This window comes from Schistocerca gregaria, chromosome 5 (genome assembly GCF_023897955.1).
Source record: "Schistocerca gregaria isolate iqSchGreg1 chromosome 5, iqSchGreg1.2, whole genome shotgun sequence".
Lineage (NCBI taxonomy): Eukaryota > Metazoa > Arthropoda > Insecta > Orthoptera > Acrididae > Schistocerca > Schistocerca gregaria.
This window is the reverse complement of record NC_064924.1, coordinates 374,296,534-374,321,180: the sequence shown is the minus strand read 5'-3', so window position 1 is coordinate 374,321,180 and position 24,647 is coordinate 374,296,534. Positions and strand designations below refer to the sequence as shown.

Here is a 24,647-nt window from a genome sequence, read left to right as displayed (position 1 = left end):
TTAGTACCATAAAATTTTTGGTAATTTTTCTTCTCTCAACCAGTGAGCTGATAACGTTTGTGCAAATCCTATTTTGTTTTCCTCGAAATTTAGGGGTGTTGCTTATATGGGGTGGCGGTTTATTTTCGGGCCAATACGGTAACACCATGTTTCGTGGTCGCGGTTAATGTTTTCGACGTGACAAGTAAAACATTGTAAGTTGCCCACACGGTTAGCAACAGCAACGCTCGTTTCAGTCTGAGCCTATCTGAGAACGCTGCGGCGCTGAACACTTAAGCGATTACCAGTTGTGCTTGCTAAGTCGGCGGAGGAATGGCGCCCCGCACCTCCACGACGGCAAAGCGCAGCGCATGCGCAGCATTGCGAGCGGGTCCGGTGCGTTCGGTACCGCATCAGGGCAGGGTCGTTATTAAAGCGTCATACCCGCGCCGATCGCTCTAGCCCGCGCCCGGCGCAAAAGTTTTTGTGACGCGAGTAGGGGGCGGGGGTGGCGGCTGAATAATTCCTCGCGGTCGTGGGAGGCGCTGCAGCCGGCGGCCGTAATTCCGGCCACGCCCACCGCGACCATGTATAATATAGAGCGCCGCAGCGGCGAGCCTCGCCCTCTGGGACCGCCTGCTGACGAGCTGATTCCACCTTTCTGGGGTACTTGTTTTACCGCCGGCGGCCGGGTTAAAAAGAATATAGCGTTTGCCGCCAAATCCCGGTATTAATCCGATCGTTTTGTCAGTTTGGAGGGGAAAGTTAATGCCGCCACGCGGCACGCGCCGGCCGCCGGCGTATTGCTTGACTTACGAATCGAAATCGTGGAAAGTAAATAGTCGGAGAAGCTGGTCCACGTGTTTTATTCAGGATGTTGTTCCTACTGCGGCCTGTTACGGAGATGCCAAATTACCGGTTCCCTCTAATATTTGAAAACCTTTTTTAATGTTCAGTACTGTAAACTGCTCCCCGTGTTTCGGTAATAACCAACAAATGACGTACACAAAACATAGCCCTGAGGGGCGTGTTGCATGTATTGTTATTACAGTCGATAACAAACACCATGCAGCACACTAAACGTAATTTGCTTGAAGGTTTAAAGAGGAGCCGTAGGTCGATTGTGTCTTATCATTGTATCTAAGGAACATGCAAGCATATCGGAAGGAAACCCAACAGTTCAATATCAGGCAAATTTATAAGAGAATGAAGCGTGTAAAATTTTAAGAAATATATAAAAATAAGCCACTGTCGGTCACTTCAAATGCCTTCAAATGGCTCTGAGCACTATGGGACTTAACATCTGAGATCATCAGTCCCCTAGAACTTGGAACTACTTAAACCTAACTAACCCAAAGGACGATACACACATCCAAGCCCGAGGCAGGATTCGAACCTGCGACCGTAGCAGTCGCGCGGTTCCGGATTGAGGCGCCTAGAACCGCTGTGCCACTTCGGTTGCCGCTGTCGGTTACTGTTTTTATTTCAAAATTATCGGAACGATATGACACCACGCTGACAATTCCAGGTTACCCTGTGACTACCACATACAGTCTGAAGATCTGCGACATTGCCCGAAACCGGTAACATTGGAATAAAAAGCTTCCTCCGTCAGCTAGCTGTCCCTAACCAGTTTGTTTAATTATATTCTTTCAAATGGTTCAAATGACTCTAGGCACTATGGGACTTAACGCCTGAGGTCATCAGTCCCCTAGACTTATAACTACTTAAACCTAACTAACCTAAGGACATCAAACACATCCATGCGGAGACAGGATTCGAACCTGCGATCGTAGCAGCAGCACGGTTCCGGACTGAAGCACCTAGAACCGCTCGTCCACAGCGGCCAACAATTATATTCTTTCCCATTGTCTTTTTATTTAAATATCTTGTTTTAGCGTATTCGTTAACGCAGGCCAATGCCCAATGAAAATATGTATCAGTCACGTATTAGGAGTCAATGGTCTTCTGAAGACCATCTGGTCTTCCTTCTTTTCATAGTTTTCTGACATAGATGAACAAGAGGATCAGTTTTGTAACAAGGGTACTGCAATTTATCCCCTATTTTCTCTAAGCTTCCTCTTGCTATGTTACCACTGCACTCGACGGTAACTAGCTGTCATCTCTATCCTCCATTCCTGCGGCTAATCCTGTAAGTGAAACTGAGCACGCCACTATCTGTTAATCGTGGTTGTACTTTAATCTCCCTTCTTTTTCATTGAAAAGCGTTTGCGTACCGAACTGATAAACGGAAGGAGAAGTTTCATTCAAGGAAATGTTATTGTTAACTACGTGAATATTCTCCGAATGACATTTTCTCGTTAATGTTTCTGAGCCTAGTAACGTGAAGGTGTTCTTCACCAATGTAACAAATAACACGAACCATTTGTATGCAGAGTTATAAATTCAGAAGTTGTTTATCGTGTACCCTTCTTTCCTTCCTTCTTCTTTACTTTTTCTTGACAAAAATGTCATCAGAAATTCTACGGGTACTAAGTTCCATACAGGAGATTTTTACACCCTAGTCACCACAAATGAAATTCATTAACAATTTCTCAAATTTTTCAGTTAATAATTTTATGCTAAAACTAAATGAAATCTAATACACAAATTAATCTACGTTTTCTCTTTCAGATTAAAACGGAGCTGCAGTACATTCAAAAAAATGGTTCAAATGGCTCTGAGCACTATGGGACTCAACTGCTGTGGTCATCAGTCTCCTAGAACTTAGAACTACTTAAACCTAACTAACCTAAGGACATCACACACATCCATGCCCGACGCAGGATTCGAACCTGCGACCGTAGCAGTCGCACGGTTCCGGACTACGCGCCTAGAACCGCGAGACCACGGCGGCCGGCTGCAGTACATTCATCTGGTTCTAATAAGCCTACTATCGAAATAGTACATGACGCCATTCAGTCGAAATAATGAACGCATAGCTCATAAAATGAAGGAAACATTCAAACAAATGACCACAATCCATTACATATACACGAGGCATCACAGATGAAACCTGAGGTAAATATTTAAATTCATGGCTTTCCCGCCAATTGTGGTAAACCTGCCATCATAAATAAAGTATGAAGTCAAAATGATCTTTAGCCTTCCAGAGAAAACAATAGCAGGCCAGAGTGGATGTAGTTTTTATGCTGTTTTCCACACACTTCTATGTGAAAACTGGGCTGGTCCCCACGTTCCGCCTCAGTCACACGCCTCTCAGACATCTGAACATGTTCACACTATTCCATGGATTACACTAGATGCAGACAACTGGGATACACTAATTCTGTCCTGGGTGGTACGGGGTGACGGCAGGAAGGGCATCCTACCACTCTTTAACATTAATATTGCCAAATCAGATTGTAACATTGCCAACCCTGCCAAACGGCGGGATAAAGGCAGAAGAATAAGACAATAGCACTTTTATATCCCGTCAAGGGTGACTTGATGCTTTGCACGCGCTAGATTTACAAAATTACTGCGAATTTGGCCTTTCGTACATCTGACACAGAACGCTGGAAAATCATGACACATGCCAAATATACAGAAAACTTTGGCAACATGCGAAGACGAAGAAGATGACAATCAACTCCTGGTACTGACTATGTTTCATCTTCAGCCTATAAAAGAAAGAAAAAACCTGAAACTTTTTAATGCGTCGAATAACAAAGACATTTTTGTGCAACATGATATGATTACGTTTGTATTATGGTGATAAATTGTTCAGTTGTAGAGGTGCGTGCAAGGCGAAGGTACATTCGATTTTTAGAGCCTAGTAAATCGGGTGTGACAGTGTTCTGTGATGAAGGAAGCAGTGGAAGTTCGTTTATCGAAGGATTTAATTGATAGAGATAGTGGTTTTAGCCTGGACGAAGCATGGAATCCGGGGCTTTCATCAACTCGCAACTATGTCGCTACATTGCAGCTCCTACTCATGTATGTATCGAGATTTCACTTTGCACTGACCGCGTAACCACAGATTCAGCTCATACGAGTACATAGCTATTCGCTGCCGAATAACATTTCTGCCGGATGAGTATTCTGTGGACGCAAGCGCAAATAACGCGGCTCTCGTGTTTAAAATAATGGATGCGACTGCTGTAACCTCTGTCTCTCAGCGTACACGGAAGATGGCCGAAATATGTTGAAGGGATGGAATTTCTGTGGCTGCATGCCAGAAATGTAATGGAATATTAATTGAACCATCAGAAACCGTGTTTTTTAAGAAGGGAACTGATCGCAGGCCGAGAAGCGCCACTGATCGATGTGCTTCGCGCATGAAAGTGCCGTTCTCCTTGTAGCGAGACAGCAATTGCTTCCAGCTGTTTTAAAGCCGCAAAGACGATCGTAAAATTTTAACTTTCTCCACAACGAACGACAGTATTTTGCTGTGTCCCGCTTTCTTGAATTGATTTATTAAAAAAGAATAAATGCCGCATTTAATAATCTTTTTCATTTCGTATTAAAAATTTCTAACGAGTGCTTCGATTTATCACAAACGCGCAGATCAATCGACTTGCATGCATAAAAAGCGCTTCATTTGTTTCACTATTGTCCCCCCTTGTAATTTGTACCGTTTTTGTAGAAGAATTAAATTCTGCATCAGCATTGAGTTCACGTGCTCTCGGGTTTCACATTCTACTTTTTAATATTATAGCTAGAATTTAAATACTGCGCTAAAACTTATGAAAGACTTGTCGCTTTAAGATATTCATTTCAAAGAGACTCGTATATGCAAACCTCCTCGTGCGTACTCGCAATGTTAGGGCGACTGCAGAGCTGCTAAATATTTCCGAGAAAATATAAAATCCCCCTTCGGAAAACAGTGGCAGTCGTTTATCGACATTGTTAATGTAACTTTATGTGCTCCGTGAACCCCAGATTACTCAAGCGTAGAAGTTGTTTAACACAATAGAATGGGAAATGGTACGGTAAGATAATTACGCCTGTGCCGTTCCATTGCTACTAGAAGACACAAAAGAAACTAATTCAAGAAGTTTGTATTTCGTAATTGCAAGATAAGGTACAGAGTAAAAATGAATGTAATCGGTATATGATGACAGATCGTAAGAGAGACTTCATCACTAATTCAGCTTCCGTACTGTAACGTTCGATTCCCCTCTCCGGTAGAGACCTGAGCGAAAGGGCCCAAGTATAGCCGTGTACCAACCTTACTGCTTGATTTAGCGTGCGATACTATTTTTGTCTTCCTAATGCTGCATACAGACGACGAACAACGAGGGATTTTGTTGGAATGTGTCGCACATTTAGTCTGTATGATTGTGCGGTCTGCACATTCTCAGTGCAGTGATTGTGCCGACTGCATGAAATCTTAAGTGTAATATTTATGTTTTTACGAATACGAATGGAAATGAAAATAGAGATGTGTTACCGCATTTTTGGAAATAACAATAGAAGCTTATTCATCAAACAGACAACAAATATTATGTACGAGTTTCTGAAATACTTCATCTGGATCACAGAAGATTTTTATAGGGCGCGACAGCGATTAAAGCCATTCTCACACGTAAGCGAGGCTCGAATGAGCTACTGTAGATCTTCAGGGTGCAGCCTACCTATACAACGAAGTAGGTGTGAGAGCTATTTAGGAAGATTTCACAGTGTGAGAGTAGGTTATTTACATGGAGCACTGAAGGACTAGGATTCATACATTGCTACAGTGCAACGAAAACATAAGATTCTTATCGCTATACCATAGATAAGACATTAGATTCCATAAAAGATTATAATGAAACGCATTCCTTCCAGAACACCACTTTTTTTCTACGTAACTTAACATCACATTAGGGGTAGTTTTTGGTGTTGAATTGGTAGTTCTTTTCACTGCAGGAAGGTGGTAAACAAACTGTTCGAAGCGTGCCTGAGTTAAGTTATGCATCTCGATTTGTTGTCACAGAGAGTCTAGCCATTCCCCAAGATTACTGTAAATCAGCAGAAATGAAAGGAAACGGAAATATCATCACTTCACTAAACTGTCATAACCCATTCTGGTTTCCTTGTCCACCATTGAGAAGCTGAAATGAGAGGAAAAGCTCTTACGATCACACATGTGTAGAACGAGAGTTTTTGGAAGGAAAGATAATTTTCGTTCGACACCTCACCAAGTCTGATCCTTCTTACTTAAGAGACGAATTCCCTCCCGAAAGCACTTATAAACAAATAAAACTGAAATTTCGACCATAGCGGCAACGACGCCGAGTTTACGCCAGAAAGAGCAAGGCAATTGATCGCTAAAACCTGACGGACGCGTTTGTTTGGCAGTACACATCTGGTGCCGCAACTTTGACACTATTTATTCTCAGCGCGGTATGTTCGAATTATCATCTAATCTAAGTAAATGACTTACTTTTAAATTACGAGGTGTTTTTCCTAAAAGATGTAAAGTTGTTCCCCCGCTCATGACTACTATTTATCATTCACAGTCGTGAAAATTTTAAAACCGAATCTGCTAAACATTATATTCTTTTCTAGAGTAACTTCTCTACCTTCCACCGTAGCAAAATTTCTAATGGACACTTGTGATGTGACTCTCAATTTAGAGGTAGCCGATTCGAATACAGGTGGTTGATGAAATTTGCTTTACCAGTATTTGTTCTTGTCCAGCAAGAGGAGAGAGTTAGTTGCGTTCTGTTCTTGGTCACCATACATGGTGCCCATGCCTTGAATGCAGTTCCAAGCCTTTCATCGTTCTCATGAGTGAGATTTGTAACAGCAGATTATGTGGTGACTCTACCCTTCCCTTCAACCATAACAATATTACAAATTACTCATCGCAATGATGCGCATGACACACATATACACCGTCAGTCAAAACATTAAGACCACCGACCTGCTATCGATATTAATTGTCTAATCGATAGCAGCATCACTCGGCGAGGAATGACCGCTAGTCAGACACACGTAAGGTGTGTGTAATATCAGTGAGTGTGGGGTCCGTGTGTAGAATAGGGAAGGCACGCGATATATCTGAGTTTGACCGGAGGCAGATTGTGATGGCCCGGAGGCTCTGCGTGAGAGTTTCGGAAACTGCACTGCATATGGGGTGTTCGAGGAGTGCTACGATGAGCGTCCTCGACACGTGGCTAAGTCAAGGTGAAACCATGCACAGACGTCGTTGGGGGGTTGGGAGGCCATCCCTCATTTCAGATGTCGGACGTTGTAGGCTGGGCAGTCTGGCAAAACAGGACAGGCGGCGAAACTAACATCACTCTTTAATGTCGGGCAGAGTACAAGGGCGTCTGAACACACAGTGCACCAAACATTCCCAACGATGAGCCTTTCCAACAGCGACCGATGCATGTATCAAAGTTAACACCATGACGTCCGCTACTACAACTGAAATGGGCGCGTGGCCATCGGCACTGGATGTCGGTGCAGTGGCAGAGCGTTGCATTGTCTGATGGACCCCAATACGTTCTTCATCATGCCGATGGGAGGGCGTGAATCTGTCGTCTTCCAGGAGAACAGCTCTTCGACGCCTGTACTGCGGGACGGAGACAGTCTGGCGGCTGCGGCTCTGGGGAACATTCACGTGAGCATCAATGGGTCCAGTGGAACTCATCTAATAGATACAGGCTCCCAGGTAGATGCCATTTTCCTTGACTTCCGGATGGCGTTCGATACAGTTCAGCCCTGTCGTCTGATAAACAAAGTAAGAGCCTAAGGAATATCACACCAGCTGTGTGGCTGGATTGAAGACCTTTTAGCAAACAGAACACAACATGTTGTTCTCAATGGAGAGACGTCTACAGACGTTAAAGTAACCTCTGGCGTGCCAGAGGGGAGTGTTGTGGGACCATTCCTTTTCACAATATATGTAAATGACCTCGTAGATAGTGTCGGAAGTTCCATGTGGCTTTTCGCGGATGATGCTGTAGTATACAGAGAAGTTGCAGCATTAGAAAATTGCAGTGAAATTCAGGAAGATCTGCAGCGGATAGTCACTTGGTGCAGGGAGTGGCAACTGACCCTTAACATAGGTAAATGTAATGTGTTGCGAATACATAGAAAGAAGGATCTTTTATTGTATGATTATATCATAGCGGAACAAATACTGGTAGCAGTTACTTCTGTAAAATATTTGGGAGTATGCGTACGGAACGATTTGAAGTGGAATGATCATATAAAATTAATTGTTGGTAAGGCGTGTACTAGGTTGAGATTCATTGGGAGAGTCCTTTGAAAATGTAGTTCACCGACAAAGGAGGTGGCTTACAAAACACTCGTTCGACCTTGCTCGTCAGTGTGGGATCCGTACCAGATCGGGTTGACGGAGGGGATAGAGAAGATCCAAAGAAGAGTGGCGCGTTTCGTCACAGGGTTATTTGGTAAGCGTGATAGCATTACGGAGATGTTTAGCAAACTCAAGTGGCAGACTCTGCAAGAGAGGCGCTCTGCATCGATGTGTAGCTAGCTGTCCAGGTTTCGAGTGGGTGCGTTTCTGGATGAGGTATCGAATATATTGCTTCCCCCTTCTTATACCTCCCGAGGAGATCACGAACGTAAATTTAGAGAGATTCGAGCGCGCACGGAGGCTTGCCGGCAGTCGTTCTTCCCTCGAACCATACGCGACTGAAACAGGAAATGGAGGTAATGACAGTGGCACGTAAAGTGCCCTGTGCCACACACCGTTGGGTGGCTTGCGGAGTGTAAATGTAGATGTAGATGTAGATATAGATGTAAGGCACCGTGACGGTCAAGGAGTATCGTACCCTGGTTGCAGACCACCCCTTCATGACGATCATTTTTCCCGACAGCAGTGGCATTTTTCATCAAGATAATACAGCTTGTCACAAGGCGAGGAGTGTGATGGAGTGGTTCGAGGAGCACGATGTCGAGTTATAGTTGATGTGCTGGCCCGCCAACTCCCCATATCTGAGCCCGATCGAAAACGTCTGGGATGTGGGTGAACGTGGTGTCGGAACTCATAACCCCCTCCCAGAATTTACGGGACCTAGGTGACCTCTGTGTGCAGATGTGGTGCCATGTCCCTCCAGCGACCTACCAAGGCCTTATTGCTTCCAGGCCACGACACATCGCCGCTGTTATCCGTGCCAAAAGTGGACCTGCTGGCTATTAGTTAGGTGATCATAATATTCTGGCTCATCACTTGACTGGGATTCCCGCATCTGCTGTCAACGGTCATTTCCTGAGTAAGGGCCTTACTTTGACTTCATTCGCTAACCCAGAATTATAGCTACGTGCCGCAAAAATTAAGTTCCGTTACTACATCTGCAATGGTCGGCACTTCAATATGCTTGTCTCGTAACACTTGACATATCTGTATTTGCTGGCAGAAGACTAACTCATCGTCAAATTAGAAGGAAGGTCAGCGTTGGCCGTAATATTGATGGTTTATTGAAAGCAAAAACAATTTTCAGTCACATAGTGATCATCTTCAGTGCTGTGGTGTACAAAGTAAACTCATAGACACTGGTGTCAGGTTATTATCAGTAACCAAAGCCACGAAGCGATCACAATAACCCATCGTTCAGCACTCTCTCAGAGGTCGCGCGCGCAGCAGCTTGCAGAGGAGAGTCGACTCACCTGTGTGTATGTAGGTGTGCTTCTTCATGTCGGACTTCTGGTGGAAGCGCTTCCCGCAGAACTGGCAGGGGTAGGGCCGCGTGTCCGAGTGGATCAGCAGGTGCGTCGACAGCGTCGACGACCGTTTGAACGACTTCCCGCACTGCTTGCACTGTCGGCAAAGAGGCGGACGCATCCTAAGTTAGCGGCACACATTGCATCTAATGAAGTGCACAAACAACAAGGCCGATATTTATTACCGGTAATGCCTTGATCATTGATTGTCCCCGAAAGCTTCATTCCGAACGCTCTGAGCAACGTATATGCTCTCGTTTCTCCGAAATACTATTACAACAATTTTGGTAGAGCTTAAATCTGCTGTGAGTGTTCTACGCAGTCCTTGAGGGTGAGGGTCCTTTGCAAAAGATTTCGAAGACAATGAAACTGACGAGTATGAACTGAAGTATCTCGTTAGCTGTTGTAATACAATTATACACATGTCTGGCTAACATTTAAGATTTGTATACATTCGTCGACAATGGCAATGTAAGGTTTTCAAGAACATTACAATGATTCCTGTGGCACAATTAGTTTTATGGGTTCTGTTTCATAATACTCCGTTTATGTTTGAAGCCCCATAAAACTCTTTGTCCCCAGTATGTTATCAAGGTAAGGAACAAGTACACATTGCTATTAATACACATATCAATACAGTGTCCATGGCCAATTGCATATCATTGTGAACCGGCAGAGGAAAATGGAAGGTAGAAATGAGGGGTACCGGAAGGAAGTTATTGTAAATAAAGGCTTTTTTTGGATTATTAAACATATCGGAATTCACAATAATTCTATCAGACGCATCTCATTTATTTTCCGAAAACGGATGTGAATTTCGTTGATGTAGGCACCAAGAAAACTCATTGTTATCCACGAGTATATTTCCATTGTTCACGAAGAAGTTCTGTGATGGGGCATTAACGTCCAACACCTGGTCGCCTACTTGTGGTTTCACCGTCCTTGAAACACTATCCGTAGATGCTCAGGACAGTAGCACGCCAACAGACGACCAACTTCGCCGATTTCGAGATGCTTGTTCCCAGATTCCGGACCATAACAACCTGCCCTTTGTCAGAGTCGCTGAAGTCACTGGATTTCCTCATTTTCAACCCTTATCTTTCCGACTACATCTACAGGTTGGATGCAGTCTTGCGTTGGGTACGGCTCATAATGTTTTCACTTATAATTTGTACCACAGATGATACTTTCAAGTCGCAGAGAGGATGGGGGCACCGAGACGCAATAGGAGCGTATGAGGCGCCGGGGGAGCTCTGCTACGGGGACAGTGGGTCGAATGCATGGGCACTCGTCACCGTGGCGTCTGGCTGGTCCCACGGTTGCTTCTCCATAGATATTCAAAGTACGCAACCTAAGTCCGTGTCATTCCAGGGGCTTTCTGCTCTTTGTCTACAGGGATGCCATCAAGTACCAGCAGTCAATAATTTGCCTCTAACGATGATGTAAGTCATCGATTGCTCAAGCTCATAACCGAACTGACGAGAAGATTTTAGCGAAACAATAGGCAAATTTAAACTGAAGCATTCGGGGGACTCACAGGACTAGCACGGCAGACATTAACAGATTTAGTCAACTGCTGACGTCCATAGATTGTTACCAGTAGGTCATTTCGTTTTAGAAAATTTCGTTCTCCTCAGAGGATGCTGTTTGCACCCAAAATTTTATGTTTTCGTTCGTATCTTCTTTGTTATTTTAAACTGTGAAACTGAGAATATGTGGCGACGGAACAGAAGAAGGGAATATCTCACATACGGAAATAAGTTTAGAGATATTTTGAGAGATAGCTCCTGTATTTGCCTCACTGCCAAGTGAAATTCCTGAAAACCTAGCTGAAACCGGATTCCAGAAGGCTGGAAGCAGAGAAAGAGTACAATGTAACGACCTGTCGACAATGAGATCATTACAGACCTAGCACAAGTTCAGATTGCGGAAGGATGGGGAACGAAATCGACAGTGCCCTTTGCAGTGAACGATCGCGGCGATTGCCTTAAATGATTTGGGGAAATCACGGAGGACATAAATTTGGATGGCCTGGCAGGGACTTGTGCTGTCGTTCTCCTGAATGCGAGTTCAGTATGCTAACCAGTGCGCCACCTCACTCGGTAGGAGACTTGTGCGGTCTCTCATTGAACATGTACCGATTAGCCGGCCAATGGCGGTCCACGCTCTCTTTGCTAAGTTGGTTCCTGTCACTTTGTCCAGTATCACCAGTCTTCGTGCAGTACATCTCGCTGCGTGAGCTCACGTATTGTCAGCGAGTGGTTGGCGGGGAGACCTTCATGAGTTGATGAAAGAAAGCGTATATTCTGCTGTGAGCGTGACACTGTTTTTCGAGATGAAGAGTGGCAGCAGACGCAGGATGACCGGCAGTTCGTTTGCTGGGTGCCGTGCCGGCGCGCAGGTGCGCCGGAGGTTCCGCTCTTGTGTGCTGCGGGTCTGGTTTGCACAACACTGCTTGCACAGCGGCGCAAGTGTTCCCCCCTCAGCTGCGGCGTGATGGAGCACATTTCCTGCCGCCCGGCCCGTCTCTTGTCGTCTGCGATACGATGCCTGGTACTGTACACCAAGCTGCCGTAATCAGCGCCCCGCCGATATCCGCCACGTTAGCACTGACATGAGAATACTTCACTCTTACTGAAGGCCTACATTTTCTTAAATTTGTGCTGATATTTCAGTGTTTATAGGAAAATAGCGACGTTCCGAGACTGATTTTGCTCCTTTTTGACAGTTAAAAATGTCAGTAATTATATACGTGACAGTGTAACTATGCGAGACGAGACAAGAGATGAGACAGGCTTGAATCGAATTCGGGCGGTGGTTTGTCGACTACTGCTCTGTTAATGTGGTACACCGTCCACAGTTAGTGTCCTTTCTTGGCGCTTCTCCACATTCCTTTAGACAAATACTGGTGCTTCTCAGTCTCGACTTCAGTAAACACGATACTCAGAGTTAAAATAAAATAACACACAGAACAAAGCTTACACAATTCATTTTCAGATGACCCACAATGCTCACCCCCCCCCCCCCCCCCCCTCCCCCAAAACTCCGAGATTCTTTGACAATTGTGACGACAGGACGAACATCCGGGCACTCGGTACGATGGGCCAAACGATACTAAATAGAGAGAAGGGGGGGAGGGGGAGGGAGAGACAGAGATTGTTCGGTTGATTTGGGGGAGGGGACCAAATAGCAGGTCATCAGTCCCATCAGATTAGGAAAGGATGGGGAAGGAAGTCGGCCGTGCCCTTTCAAAGGAACCATCCCGCAATTTGCCTAAAGCGATTTAGAAAAATCACGGAAAATCTATGTCAAGATGGCCGGAGGCGGGCTTGAACCGTCGTCCTCCCGAATGCGTGTCCAGTAGGCCAACCACTACGTCACCTCGCTCGATAGAGACAGACAGAGAGAGACAGAGAGAGACAGAGAGAGAGAGAGAGAGAGAGGCGAATGATATACACTCCTGGAAATGGAAAAAAGAACACATTGACACCGGTGTGTCAGACCCACCATACTTGCTCCGGACACTGCGAGAGGGCTGTACAAGCAATGATCACACGCACGGCACAGCGGACACACCAGGAACCGCGGTGTTGGCCGTCGAATGGCGCTAGCTGCGCAGCATTTGTGCACCGCCGCCGTCAGTGTCAGCCAGTTTGCCGTGGCATACGGAGCTCCATTGCAGTCTTTAACACTGGTAGCATGCCGCGACAGCGTGGACGTGAACCGTATGTGCAGTTGACGGACTTTGAGCGAGGACGTATAGTGGGCATGCGGGAGGCCGGGTAGACGTACCGCCGAATTGCTCAACACGTGGGGCGTGAGGTCTCCACAGTACATCGATGTTGTCGCCAGTGGTCGGTGGAAGGTGCACGTGCCCGTCGACCTGGGACCGGACCGCAGCGACGCACGGATGCACGCCAAGACCGTAGGATCCTACGCAGTGCCGTAGGGGACCGCACCGCCACTTCCCAGCAAATTAGGGACACTGTTGCTCCTGGGGTATCGGCGAGGACCATTCGCAACCGTCTCCATGAAGCTGGGCTACGGTCCCGACCACCGTTAGGCCGTCTTCCGCTCACGCCCCAACATCGTGCAGCCCGCCTCCAGTGGTGTCGCGACAGGCGTGAACGGAGGGACGAATGGAGACGTGTCGTCTTCAGCGATGAGAGTCGCTTCTGCCTTGGTGCCAATGATGGTCGTATGCGTGTTTGGCGCCGTGCAGGTGAGCGCCACAATCAGGACTGCATACGACCGAGGCACACAGGGCCAACACCCGGCATCATGGTGTGGGGAGCGATCTCCTACACTGGTCGTACACCTCTGGTGACCGTCGAGGGGACACTGAATAGTGCACGGTACATCCAAACCGTCATCGAATCCATCGTTCTACCATTCCTAGACCGGCAAGGGAACTTGCTGTTCCAACAGCACAAGGCACGTCCGCATGTATCCCGTGCCACCCAACGTGCTCTAGAAGGTGTAAGTCAACTACCCTGGCCAGCAAGATCTCCGGATCTGTCCCCCATTGAGCATGTTTGGGACTGGATGAAGCGTCGTCTCACGCGGTCTGCACGTCCAGCACGAACGCTGGTCCAACTGAGGCGCCAGGTGGAAATGGCATGGCAAGCCGTTCCACAGGACTACATCCAGCATCTCTACGATCGTCTCCATGGGAGAATAGCAGCCTGCATTGCTGCGGAAGGTGGATATACACTGTACTAGTGCCGACATTGTGCATGCTCTGTTGCCTGTGTCTATGTGCCTGTGGTTCTGTCAGTGTGATCATGTGATGTACCTGACCCCAGGAATGTGTCAATAAAGTTTCCCCTTTCTGGGACAATGAATTCACGGTGTTCTTATTTCAGTTTCCAGGAGTGTAGTACCTGAAGTTATAATATTTGAGCGGGCACTTGTAAATTCTGTCGTCTCCTTAGTCTACAACGCTATCACATGTTACAATATTGTTTTTATCTCGGATGTAGCAGATTCAAATACCGAAGGTCGAAGAAATTTACATCACGGAGTGGCCTGGCGGGAAAGGGGAGCCAGTGTTTTGTTGTTATTCTTCACCTGACATTACAACTCTGTTATGACCCTAAATCCATTCTTCCCACAGATTATCACGTACTGGCGATTGTTAATAAGGACTTTAAACTTGCTAAAGGCAGTTCTCACTTTACGGTTGATAACGGAAGCAAGACTCAAGAAAAATCAAGACACGTTCAAAGGATTTCTCGACCTGGAAAAAGTGTTCGGCAGTATATACTAGTGCAAGATGTTCGAAACAAACAAGAGTAAATTATAGGGAAAGATCCTGGAGCCACTATTTCTCACTCATGTAGTTCCTCAGTTGGTATCGGGTGGGTGAGTTGACCTCGTTCCAGCCCCTGATCAGGAAAAATTACCTAGGAGTATCGGAAATCCCTGTAGCAGCCAGAGAAACTGACCACTGAGCTACGAAGGTGAACCTCTTGATAAAGAGGTGTAGCCTGCATACCGACTCGTGATTTCACTTTCCACCGTTTTCCGTTGACAACACAAATATAGCGTCACCCACGACATGAGAATAACTGTATCAGCTACTACAGAGATACATTTAAGGACACGACACATAAATTGCGAAAAAACAATTTGGCGTCTTTAGGCATCCACATTAATTTCACTTTCACATGTAAAATATCTCGGTTTGTGTTAGATTTGATAATCATGTAACACTAACAAATGACTTGCTTTAGTCAGTAAGGCAGTTCCGGACTTCATTAGATACAACCACCCTCCATAAGTAGCCGGCCGCGGTGGTCTAGCGGTTCTAGGCGCTCAGTCCGGAATCGCGCTACTGCTACGGTCGCAGGTTCGAATCCTGCCTCGGGCATGGATGTGTGTGATGTCCTTAGGTTAGTTGGGTTTAAGTAGCTCTAAGTTCTAGGGGACTGATGACCTCAGATGTTAAGTCCCATAGTGCTCAGAGCCATTTGAACCCTCCATAAGTATACGTACTTCCAAAATGAAGGTAACTAGACGAAGGAGTATGGACTATGGTAGAAGATGTTGCTCGATAGCATAGTGTACCGTACTTGTATTTAGTTTGTGTTGCCGAAGCCACAGTTATGTAACAATAGTGATGGCCGAGTATTTTTAGCTGAAAATAGACACGTGAGAATACGGTTAGAAGAAGTAGTAGATCACATCAGCAATATTTTAAACCGTTTGCCCTTTTACTGTGACGACAGAGAAATGGTGTTGACGACATGTGAACCAATGTTCTAAAATGTCAGAAGCAGTTCTCTTCATGGAGAAGTAACACCAAACAAAAGTCTCAAGCATCCAGTTCATATCGCAAAACACATGGCATCCAAAAGTAGAACTATGATTAAAAAAAAAAAAAAAGAAAAGAAAAACCTCGTATGTTGGAACCTATTAAAGTTGGAGGCTCATCGTTTGTTGCGAAACGTTGAGAAGCACTCAGACTTTTTTTCCTTCATCCACTGCTGCAGATTTGACACACAGTACATCGAAATAGCGACAGATCAGGAGAAGGCGCAACGAGTCACCTAGTATGCAGAATCCAAATCTGTGATGACGTTACTGTGGAGTTATCGAATTCAGTACATAAGGGCACCACAGACAACCAAGCATAATGAGGTGATTCAAAAACTTTAGAGAGACAGGTAGTGCCGTAATGGTCCTATCGCATGGGCTATGAGCTCTCCCAATGTCACGCGATTAGACTTCTTTTTGTGGCGTTGCGTCAAGGATCGTGTTATTCAGTGACACTGCTACCTTTCGTGCACGTATCAATAAAGCAATCAAAACTGTTGATTCTACAATGCCGACCCATACGTGGGCAGAAGTAGTATATCGCCTTAGTGTTCTATGAGCAACGAATGGGTGAATGGGTGACGCTGAAATTCAGCCACAACAGAAAAAAAATCTTAGAGAACTTCTAAACATTCTACAACAAACCACTACGCCCTACCTCTCATTATTTCCAAGTTACGAGTTTTTGAAATGTTAGCGGGACTTCATGAACACCCAATATCATTTCAGTCTTTCAGCGATGTTTTCAATACACTGAAAACGTTCGTCGAGAGACAGAACAAGATCGTGAAATCCAAAACAGGTACCACCTCAAGTACTTGATAAGTCGGACTATGTCCGAAAGGTGGCTATCTTCGAGGCTGCAACCGTCTTTGGATCTCGAGCTGGTGTACCTTTGGAGTGTAGTTTGATGACACATTTTTCGTGCGTCAGTCACCAAACGAAGTGTCACGCTGGGGATGATTAATTACAGTTGAGCTGAGTACCACATCTATAGATTCTTATCCAGTGGTTTACTGATTTTCGGAATACCTCCGGACTAGTTCCTCCGAAAATTCCACGACCGAATTATTGCGTTTTTCTAGTAGCTACCTTCTCTCCGCATCACTTGTCATTAAGTGTGTGATGCCGAACCTTGTGGCCAATCGTTCCTAGGCGCTTAAGTCCGGAACCGCGCAGCTGCTACGGTAGGTTCGAACCTTCCTCGGGCATGGATGTGTATGATGTCTTTAGGTTAGTTAGGTTTAAGTAGTTCTAAGTCCAGGGGACTGATGACCTCCGATGTTAAGTCTCATAGTGCTTGGAGCCATTTGTACCACTTGAAGTTTGTGATTCCATTTCCGCAGCGGTGATTAGTGCCTATGGGACCAAACTGCTCAGGTCATCGGTCCCTAGACTACTTAATCTAACTTAAACTAACATACGCTAAGGACAACAGACACACCTATGCCCGAGGGAGGTCTCCGACGGAGGGAGTCGCTCGAACCGTGGCAAGGCGCCGTGACCGCACGGCTACCCCGCATTTCCGCAACAGGGGAGAGTGTGTACCTTGGTAAACTTCTCAGACCTTCGCATATTGCCAGTCCTGTTGTGGAAGGTTAATATATTTTTTTATTCCATTTGTAAATGATTGCATTCTTTTTCCTAAATTACAAAAATTGCTCCTGAAAATTTAGGTTTTCCCAAATGTGAAAACATATTACAAGATACAACATGGTCAAGTCTCTAGCAACAAATATTCGATTGAAAGTTTAAAAAACTTTGTAATCGAGAAAACTCTCGTCAATACTGTATTTAATAGTTATTATTATTCTAGTAGACATCAATAATCGGTAAGTGAAATCTAATTAAGTGGAAGTATTATCAAACACAAGATATAAGTTAAATACAAGGACTTGCTGAAAAGTAATGCCTCCGAAATTTTTATGTGGGAACTCTTAAAATTTTTTAAATATAACAACACTCAACGAGAGACCAATTTTTTGAAGCCGTCAGCAAGCAAAGTTCGACTTTGTTGACGGAGCCACACCCTCACCTTTGCTTGCACCGCCTCAGCACCATCAAAGTGAAGGCCTCGAAGTTATGGAAACAGACGAAACTCGGATGGGACCAAATCGGGACTGTAAGGTGGACGATCTATGACAGTGGACACGTGGACTCGGATTGTTGCAGATGTCATAGCGCTGTCGTTATCATGGTGAAGGAGAGGGTGCTCTGTGTGTGGACGAACTGTTCAAATTTTTGCTTTCAACTTTCTGAGGGTCTCGCAGAAGTTTGCAGAGTTTATGATCGTGCCTTAGGCATGAATTTCAAGTGCAACACACCTTGAACATCGCAGAACACAGTTTTGAACTTTTTCGGCGTTGGAGATTCTTTGCGGTGGACCTCCATTTATCGTCTCAGGAGTCAAAATGGTGGAACCCACCCTTCATCAACTGCACAGTGTTGTTAAGCAACCCATCATCCTCACGCTCAAAACTCAAGAGAAATTGTTGACAGATATCCAATCTCCTCTGTTTCATGCATCACGCTGTATCTCAAGCACCGACATTGTTACGTCACACACCGCCATCTTACATGTTACAATTCGGAGCCCTCTAGGGGCAGAGTGTTTCAACTTGAGTCAGTGTAGCGAGAAAGCCTACCGAATATTATGCATGACATGCAATACCTCGACCAGTACTCAGAACAGAATAAAAAATTCGGAAGCATTACTTTTCATCACGACCTCATACTTTTTGAAATATAAGCTATTGAAAACTAACACGAATTTCCATATTTCCATTCTCTTAAATGAGTATAACTGTTAAGACAAAAAAAAAAGCATCTCACTTCATTTGCTGATATCATATGTCCCACGGGAAAAGACCTTCTTTTGTTTCAGGACAGAAGATGGTGCACGACCGACGAAATATGGCTTAACTGCCCATGTGACTGATAAGTAGTTTCAAAAATATATAGCATATTTCGCAACACGAAATTCCGGACCTGAAGAATTAGAAATAGTTTCTAAATAGCTTTAATACATTCTACAGTACTTGAATGTGTGGAACGCGAAATATTTACAAATGCCTCGAAAAACGCAACCTCATGTCTGACAATAACAAAAAGTTTAGAAAATAGCGAAAATTGCTTGTCGACCTTAGCACGCATTCCTTCCCGATATTCCAAATTTAAAATCAGTTAATAGACCGAACAACCGACAAAAAAAAGTCTTCCAGGTACAACACTCTATCCCGCATATACGATGCTATATACAGCACTGTGACTTAAAAATCAAATCAAGACCGCAAGTAATACAACACTTTGTAGATGATTAAGCCTGAAAATGATTTTCTGTGTTGTTTAGTTTAGAGCGATATGTTCTACATGCATTATTATCTCGTATTTTATTCGTGCTTCTCTTATGGCCATTAGTACATACAGAATAAATATTGATCTTGTTCAGGCAGCTTGAGTTATAAATTCCCCAATCCGTTGTGGGACTTTTCCATAAAGCAGCAACTGTGTACACTGCCTTCGTGTGCCAATGAGGAGGGGCTAGGGACATAGTCTTCCGGCCGTCGGCGGTGCGTGCGCTAATGAGCGCCTATTGTGGGCTGGCCTCTTTGGTTTACGCACTGCGCACCTGCGTCTCAAGGAATTCACAACACCCTGCGTAAATACCGGCAGCTGGAGTCTGCCGCCGACCTGATAGACACACACACACACACACACACACACACACACACACACACACATATATATATACACACAGTTCACGCTGCCGGAAGGAAGTGCCGACGCTATAATCTGGACACCGCCAGTCTCTGGCAGAGTGACGGCTCTTAGGGGATCAACACGTCTGAGGAAGCAATAACAGTTACTAGTTTGCTACACACTTTTTGAGCAGGTCCAGCCCACTTACTTCATTGACAAACTTGTAAAAACGATTATCGCAATTCGAAACAAATGCTAAAATCAGTATTAACCGTATCTGAAATATCCTGTCGACGTCTCATTACAGGTGGAGGACATTTTTGGGTATAGACAGGGATGAGGAAAAAAATTGCGCACGACCGTTGAAGGAAGTCTTCATTTGGAACGAAATAAAACATGGATTCGGAGTGCCAGGTGTTCGACAAGTAGAGGGTGGTCATAATTGAAGTGCAGCTACACAGATGAAGAATGTGCTGTAATTATCGTATGGCAGCGAAACTTGTTAGATATGGTAATGCGTTAATGCGGAACTGATTTATGCTGCAAAAAAATTAGTTCCCATTTTAGCCACCAGGTACCAATCTGGCGCTCTACAGCATCTCGTCGACGTCTACGGTGCTCATGTTGAACAAACAAAGAAGTGGTTAATAATAAACTGAACATTATGCCTTTCTGACTTGTTTGACCTTTAATACCCACGTCCAGCTCCTAATCCTTTACATACGCAAACGTTTCTATACGTCTTTCTCGTATTCAAAGCACCAGATTTACACCTAATGGCACAAACTGGAATTAATAACTAATCGTTTTCGACCTCTGAGTAGCTGCACTTTAATTATAACCACCTGGTACTTGATAGGTTTCTATAAGTGTGCAGAAGCAGATGTCTAGCACAGGTCACACAGTTGCCGTAAGATGGAATGTGGGCGTGGAGTTAGCGCCTGCTAAGAGCTCCAGACATGCACCATCGGATTCGAATTTTGTGGCGCATGTTAACTACTACGCTCCTCAAATCACTGTGGCACACTCGTGATTCATAATATCTCCGTATAGTTGTCTTAAATTTTAGTTTCCAGTAAAAGGAGAGTACAACCAGCTTGTAGGAGAATAGTCAAATCATCAGGTGCAATGAATATCTACACCACTCAACTAGGGTAATATAGTTATTCTCAGGTACAAGGTAACAAGGCATATGAACGGAAAATTCATATTGTTGACTATGTTGAGCACTGCAGCCGACGTTTAGATGCAATACGTGAGGGCATATCAGTGGCGAGCTTATGTCTCGACCTTTGACCCGTTCTGCGAATGGTTTTTCCAAGCGGCCTTGGAATATATGAGACGAATTTTGAGATGACTAATGAAAACCACCTCAACTGTAAAATTGCATTTTTACAGTGCTACAACCGGTTTCCTTCTTAGAAACTCTCCAGGTTGCCGAGTTGTGCTAAAGCAATCCGAAGACGTTGTAAGAACGAAGCCGGTCGTAGCACAGTAAATGTCTAATTATACAGCTGTAAACGTTTCCATTAATCAGTTAGATTTGTCAGCTGTAGTGCTCAACATGCTCAAAAATACAAATTTCACACGTGCAGCAGCTAATTCGCTTTAACAAACTCTTCTTGTTGAGAGCAATAACATCTGTGATACTAGCTTTGCAAAGCAGATCCGTCCACCGCAGTAGCGAACTATCTCATGGTTTAAGCGCTCTTGCGTACACAGCTACCTGTATTGCGAATATTTCTGACAACGGTCGCTGTGCACTGTACTGAAGCCTCCCCGCTTTGCTACCTCTGGAGCCGTGCTGCGGCTGCTGCGCTGGCCACATCAGTTAAGCCCCGGCTCCCGCCGCCGCCGCCGCTGCCGTGTCGCGTGCCGCCCACGTGGCCGCCGTCGATGACTGGACGAGACGCGCCGCGAATACCCGATGAGGCACGCCGGCGGGATAACAGGCTGCGTTCCTCTTCAATAAGTCATCGCTTCCTTTTTCTGCATAATTAATTCCGTTGTCGGTTTATCGTAGTGACACCGGTTTTCAAAACAGAGCAAGGCGTTTGCCATAAATTTCAACCGTGAATACTTTGCCGCCAGTGGCTTTCATCCGTTCTGACTCTACATGATATAACGTCTACTGCTTTCGTCGAATGAAAAATGATTCCTCGCCCCACGTTCTGATTTCTTTTTCTCCTTGCCAACCTTCGTAATCGGCTCATTATGTGTACAGCCGACAACTGTAGAATAACTAGAGTCACTCGAACAACCCCTTATCTTGAATATGTTAAACTCCGATCATAACCACAGACAGAAGGAAACCGTCCCAAAACGCTTTTCCCATTTCCGGCAGCAGTTTACTCAATAGACTACCGATACTCACGGTGTAATCGTTTCGTTGCTTTTCTTTTTCTTTTACTTCCGTTAGCGAAACGTTTCTAATGATGGGTACCTCACCGTATTTCCGCGCCTCCAGTCCTGTGGAAGGACTAAATAAAGACACAAAAATCGATATTCAGGCGATCCTCTGTATTACAGCAAACCTGAATGGTACTGAGAGCTGTTCTGAAACAGCCAATTAATTGACACAAGCAGGGAATGCTGAAAAAAAAGAAAACTGCTACTTCTTTATTAAAGGCACGACCGGTTTCGTAATTTTAATTTACGTGGTCTATTCGGAAAGTAAGGAACGATAGGTCGCGGAATGGAAACCACACTGAAAATGAAAACTGTTTTATTTGCAAACAGTTAGCTACAAGAAGAGAAATTTGTTAACATCGAGTATTGATTTAAGTGTCAGGAAGTCGTTTCTGAAAGTATTTGTAAGGAGTGTAGCCATGTATGGAAGTGAAACATGGCCGATAAATAGTTTGGACAAGAAGAGAATACAAACTTTGGAAATGAGGTGCTACAGAAGAATGCTGAAGATTAGATAGGTAGATCACATAACTAATGAGGAGCTATTGAATAGAATTGGGGAGAAAAGGAGTTTGTGGCACAACTTGAAGAAGGGGTCGGTTGGTAAGACATGTTCTGAGGCATCAAGGGATCACCAATTTAGTACTGCAAGGCAGAGATGAATACACTAAGCACATTCAGAAGAATGTAAGCTGCAGTAGGTACTGGGAGATGAAGAAGCGAAGCTTGCACAGGATACAGTAGCATGGAGAGCTATATCAAACCAGTCTCAGGACTGAAGACCACAACAGCAACAGCTACAACTTTCAGCTACTTATCTTTATAGTCGCCGATCTGGCTTAGACGTTTGTCGTACCGTTGCACCAACTTTCCAATACCCTCCTTATAGAAGGCAGCCGCCAGTGCTTTCCGCCAGTTCTCTACGCTGGCCTACACCTCGTTGTCTGTGCCAAAATGTTGTCTTCATAGCCAGCGGTCCATGTGAGCAGAGATGAAACTCAGAGGGAGACAATAACGGGCTGTATTGTGGGTAATCAAGCAATTCCAACTGAAAACGATGCATTGCTCCTGAAGAATGCGGCTGAAAATTGTCTTGAAGAAGAAAACGCACGACAGCTGTGTAATGTTGGCTGCATAGCTCCAGGCGAAATTTCTCACGAGGTCCACGTACTTGGCGGGAGACACTATTGTTCAAGGTATCTTTATGTGCTGCCTGTGCGCTCAGAATTAAAAATAACAACGTAACGCGATCGACGGGCATAGTAGAGACACTGCCCAAACCACCTGTGTAAAACTTTTCACTGTGGTTTCCATTTCCCGACCGATCGTTCCTTACTTTCCGAATTACCCTCGTACATCATCAAGTGCAAGAGCTACTTTTACAGTTCGATCACAACCCTTTCTTTAAACTGTGGGAAATTTTGCAAAAAGCGAGATCATGGATTAAAAAACACGGGATGAAACTGGAACCTATGAACAAATGGGATGAAGGATAAGATTATAAAACACTCTGTAAAGAGGGAAAGAGGGGGGGGGGGGGGAGGAGAGGAGAGGAACATAGTATAGGGTAAACAGCGCCTCAGCTGAAGCCGCGCCGGGGCGGAACGTTGCCACTGCCATACATGGACGGATTGGATTTCAAAACACAGCTACCCTCAAATTTGCACGTGATAATGTAATTTAAAATTACGGAACGAGTCCGGCCTTTAATAAAGCAGTTACAACAGCTGTAGCGGTTTTCATTCAACATGCAAAAAGTTGGCTGTGGATGCCCATCCAGTAAACTGTTATGTTGAAGACAAGCAGGGAAGCCGAACACACAAGTCACAAACAAATCTCTACCCGAGCATACTCAAAGAGAAGCCATTTTTGTAGTCAAACTGACCCTAGTATGACGACTCGGCATGTTACAGGTATGCTGGTGCTGCAGCAGAACCAGGTGACTCCATCAGAGACGAGTTACAACGGTAATATGTCTCTACCAACAACCCGCAACGCTCAAGCATCAACTATCGCTACTGGCACAAATCCGCCAATAGCCCTACTGCCCGCCCACATTACCGCAGAAGTCTCACAATATAAGTATTCTGGGCCATGATTCGACTTCTGCTGGGACTCTATAATTAGTGGAAATTAGACTCTGTGATAAGAACTTCAGAAGGGACATCTGGTATCACTTAGAAATACATGAAAGCGTGCACTTAATAAAGAGCACAGAGGAGAACTTCTCGTAGTTTACTACCCAATGCGAGTGATGGCGCTGCAAGCAACACTGGATAGTGTGTGGCAAATTAGTCTATGGACGTAGAGAGTGTCAGTACGAGCCATTTCCGTGATATCATCATGATCCAATTCTACCAATCGGATGTCGTCCTTTGAGCATAAAGTGGGGGCATCACCAGTTTTGTGACAGTTAGACAAAGCCCCTGATGACGATGGTGGAGCGAATCATCGAAAGTTGGGGTTCTATCCGCATGTAACGCGGAAAGTTTACCAGGAATTACATCACCTGATTAACAGCTCATTGGTCCATGTTAGGAAGGCAAAACAGCATCGATTCTTCGCAACGTCTATTGAACAAGTCCTTAGTAGGTTTTTGCAAGTATGCGCCATCAGAT

General features: G+C 45.0%; 1 protein-coding gene across 1 annotated transcript in view; it reads right to left on the bottom strand.

Annotated features, from left to right (window-relative positions):
- The window catches only part of LOC126272531 (zinc finger protein 358-like), a 126,000-nt gene that overhangs the window by 40,949 nt on the left and 60,404 nt on the right, over positions 1-24,647 (bottom strand). Inside the window, exon 5 of the mRNA XM_049975444.1 lies at positions 9,550-9,700. Coding sequence (XP_049831401.1) covers positions 9,550-9,700 — 151 coding nt within the window. The remainder of the gene's footprint in view (positions 1-9,549; positions 9,701-24,647) is intronic.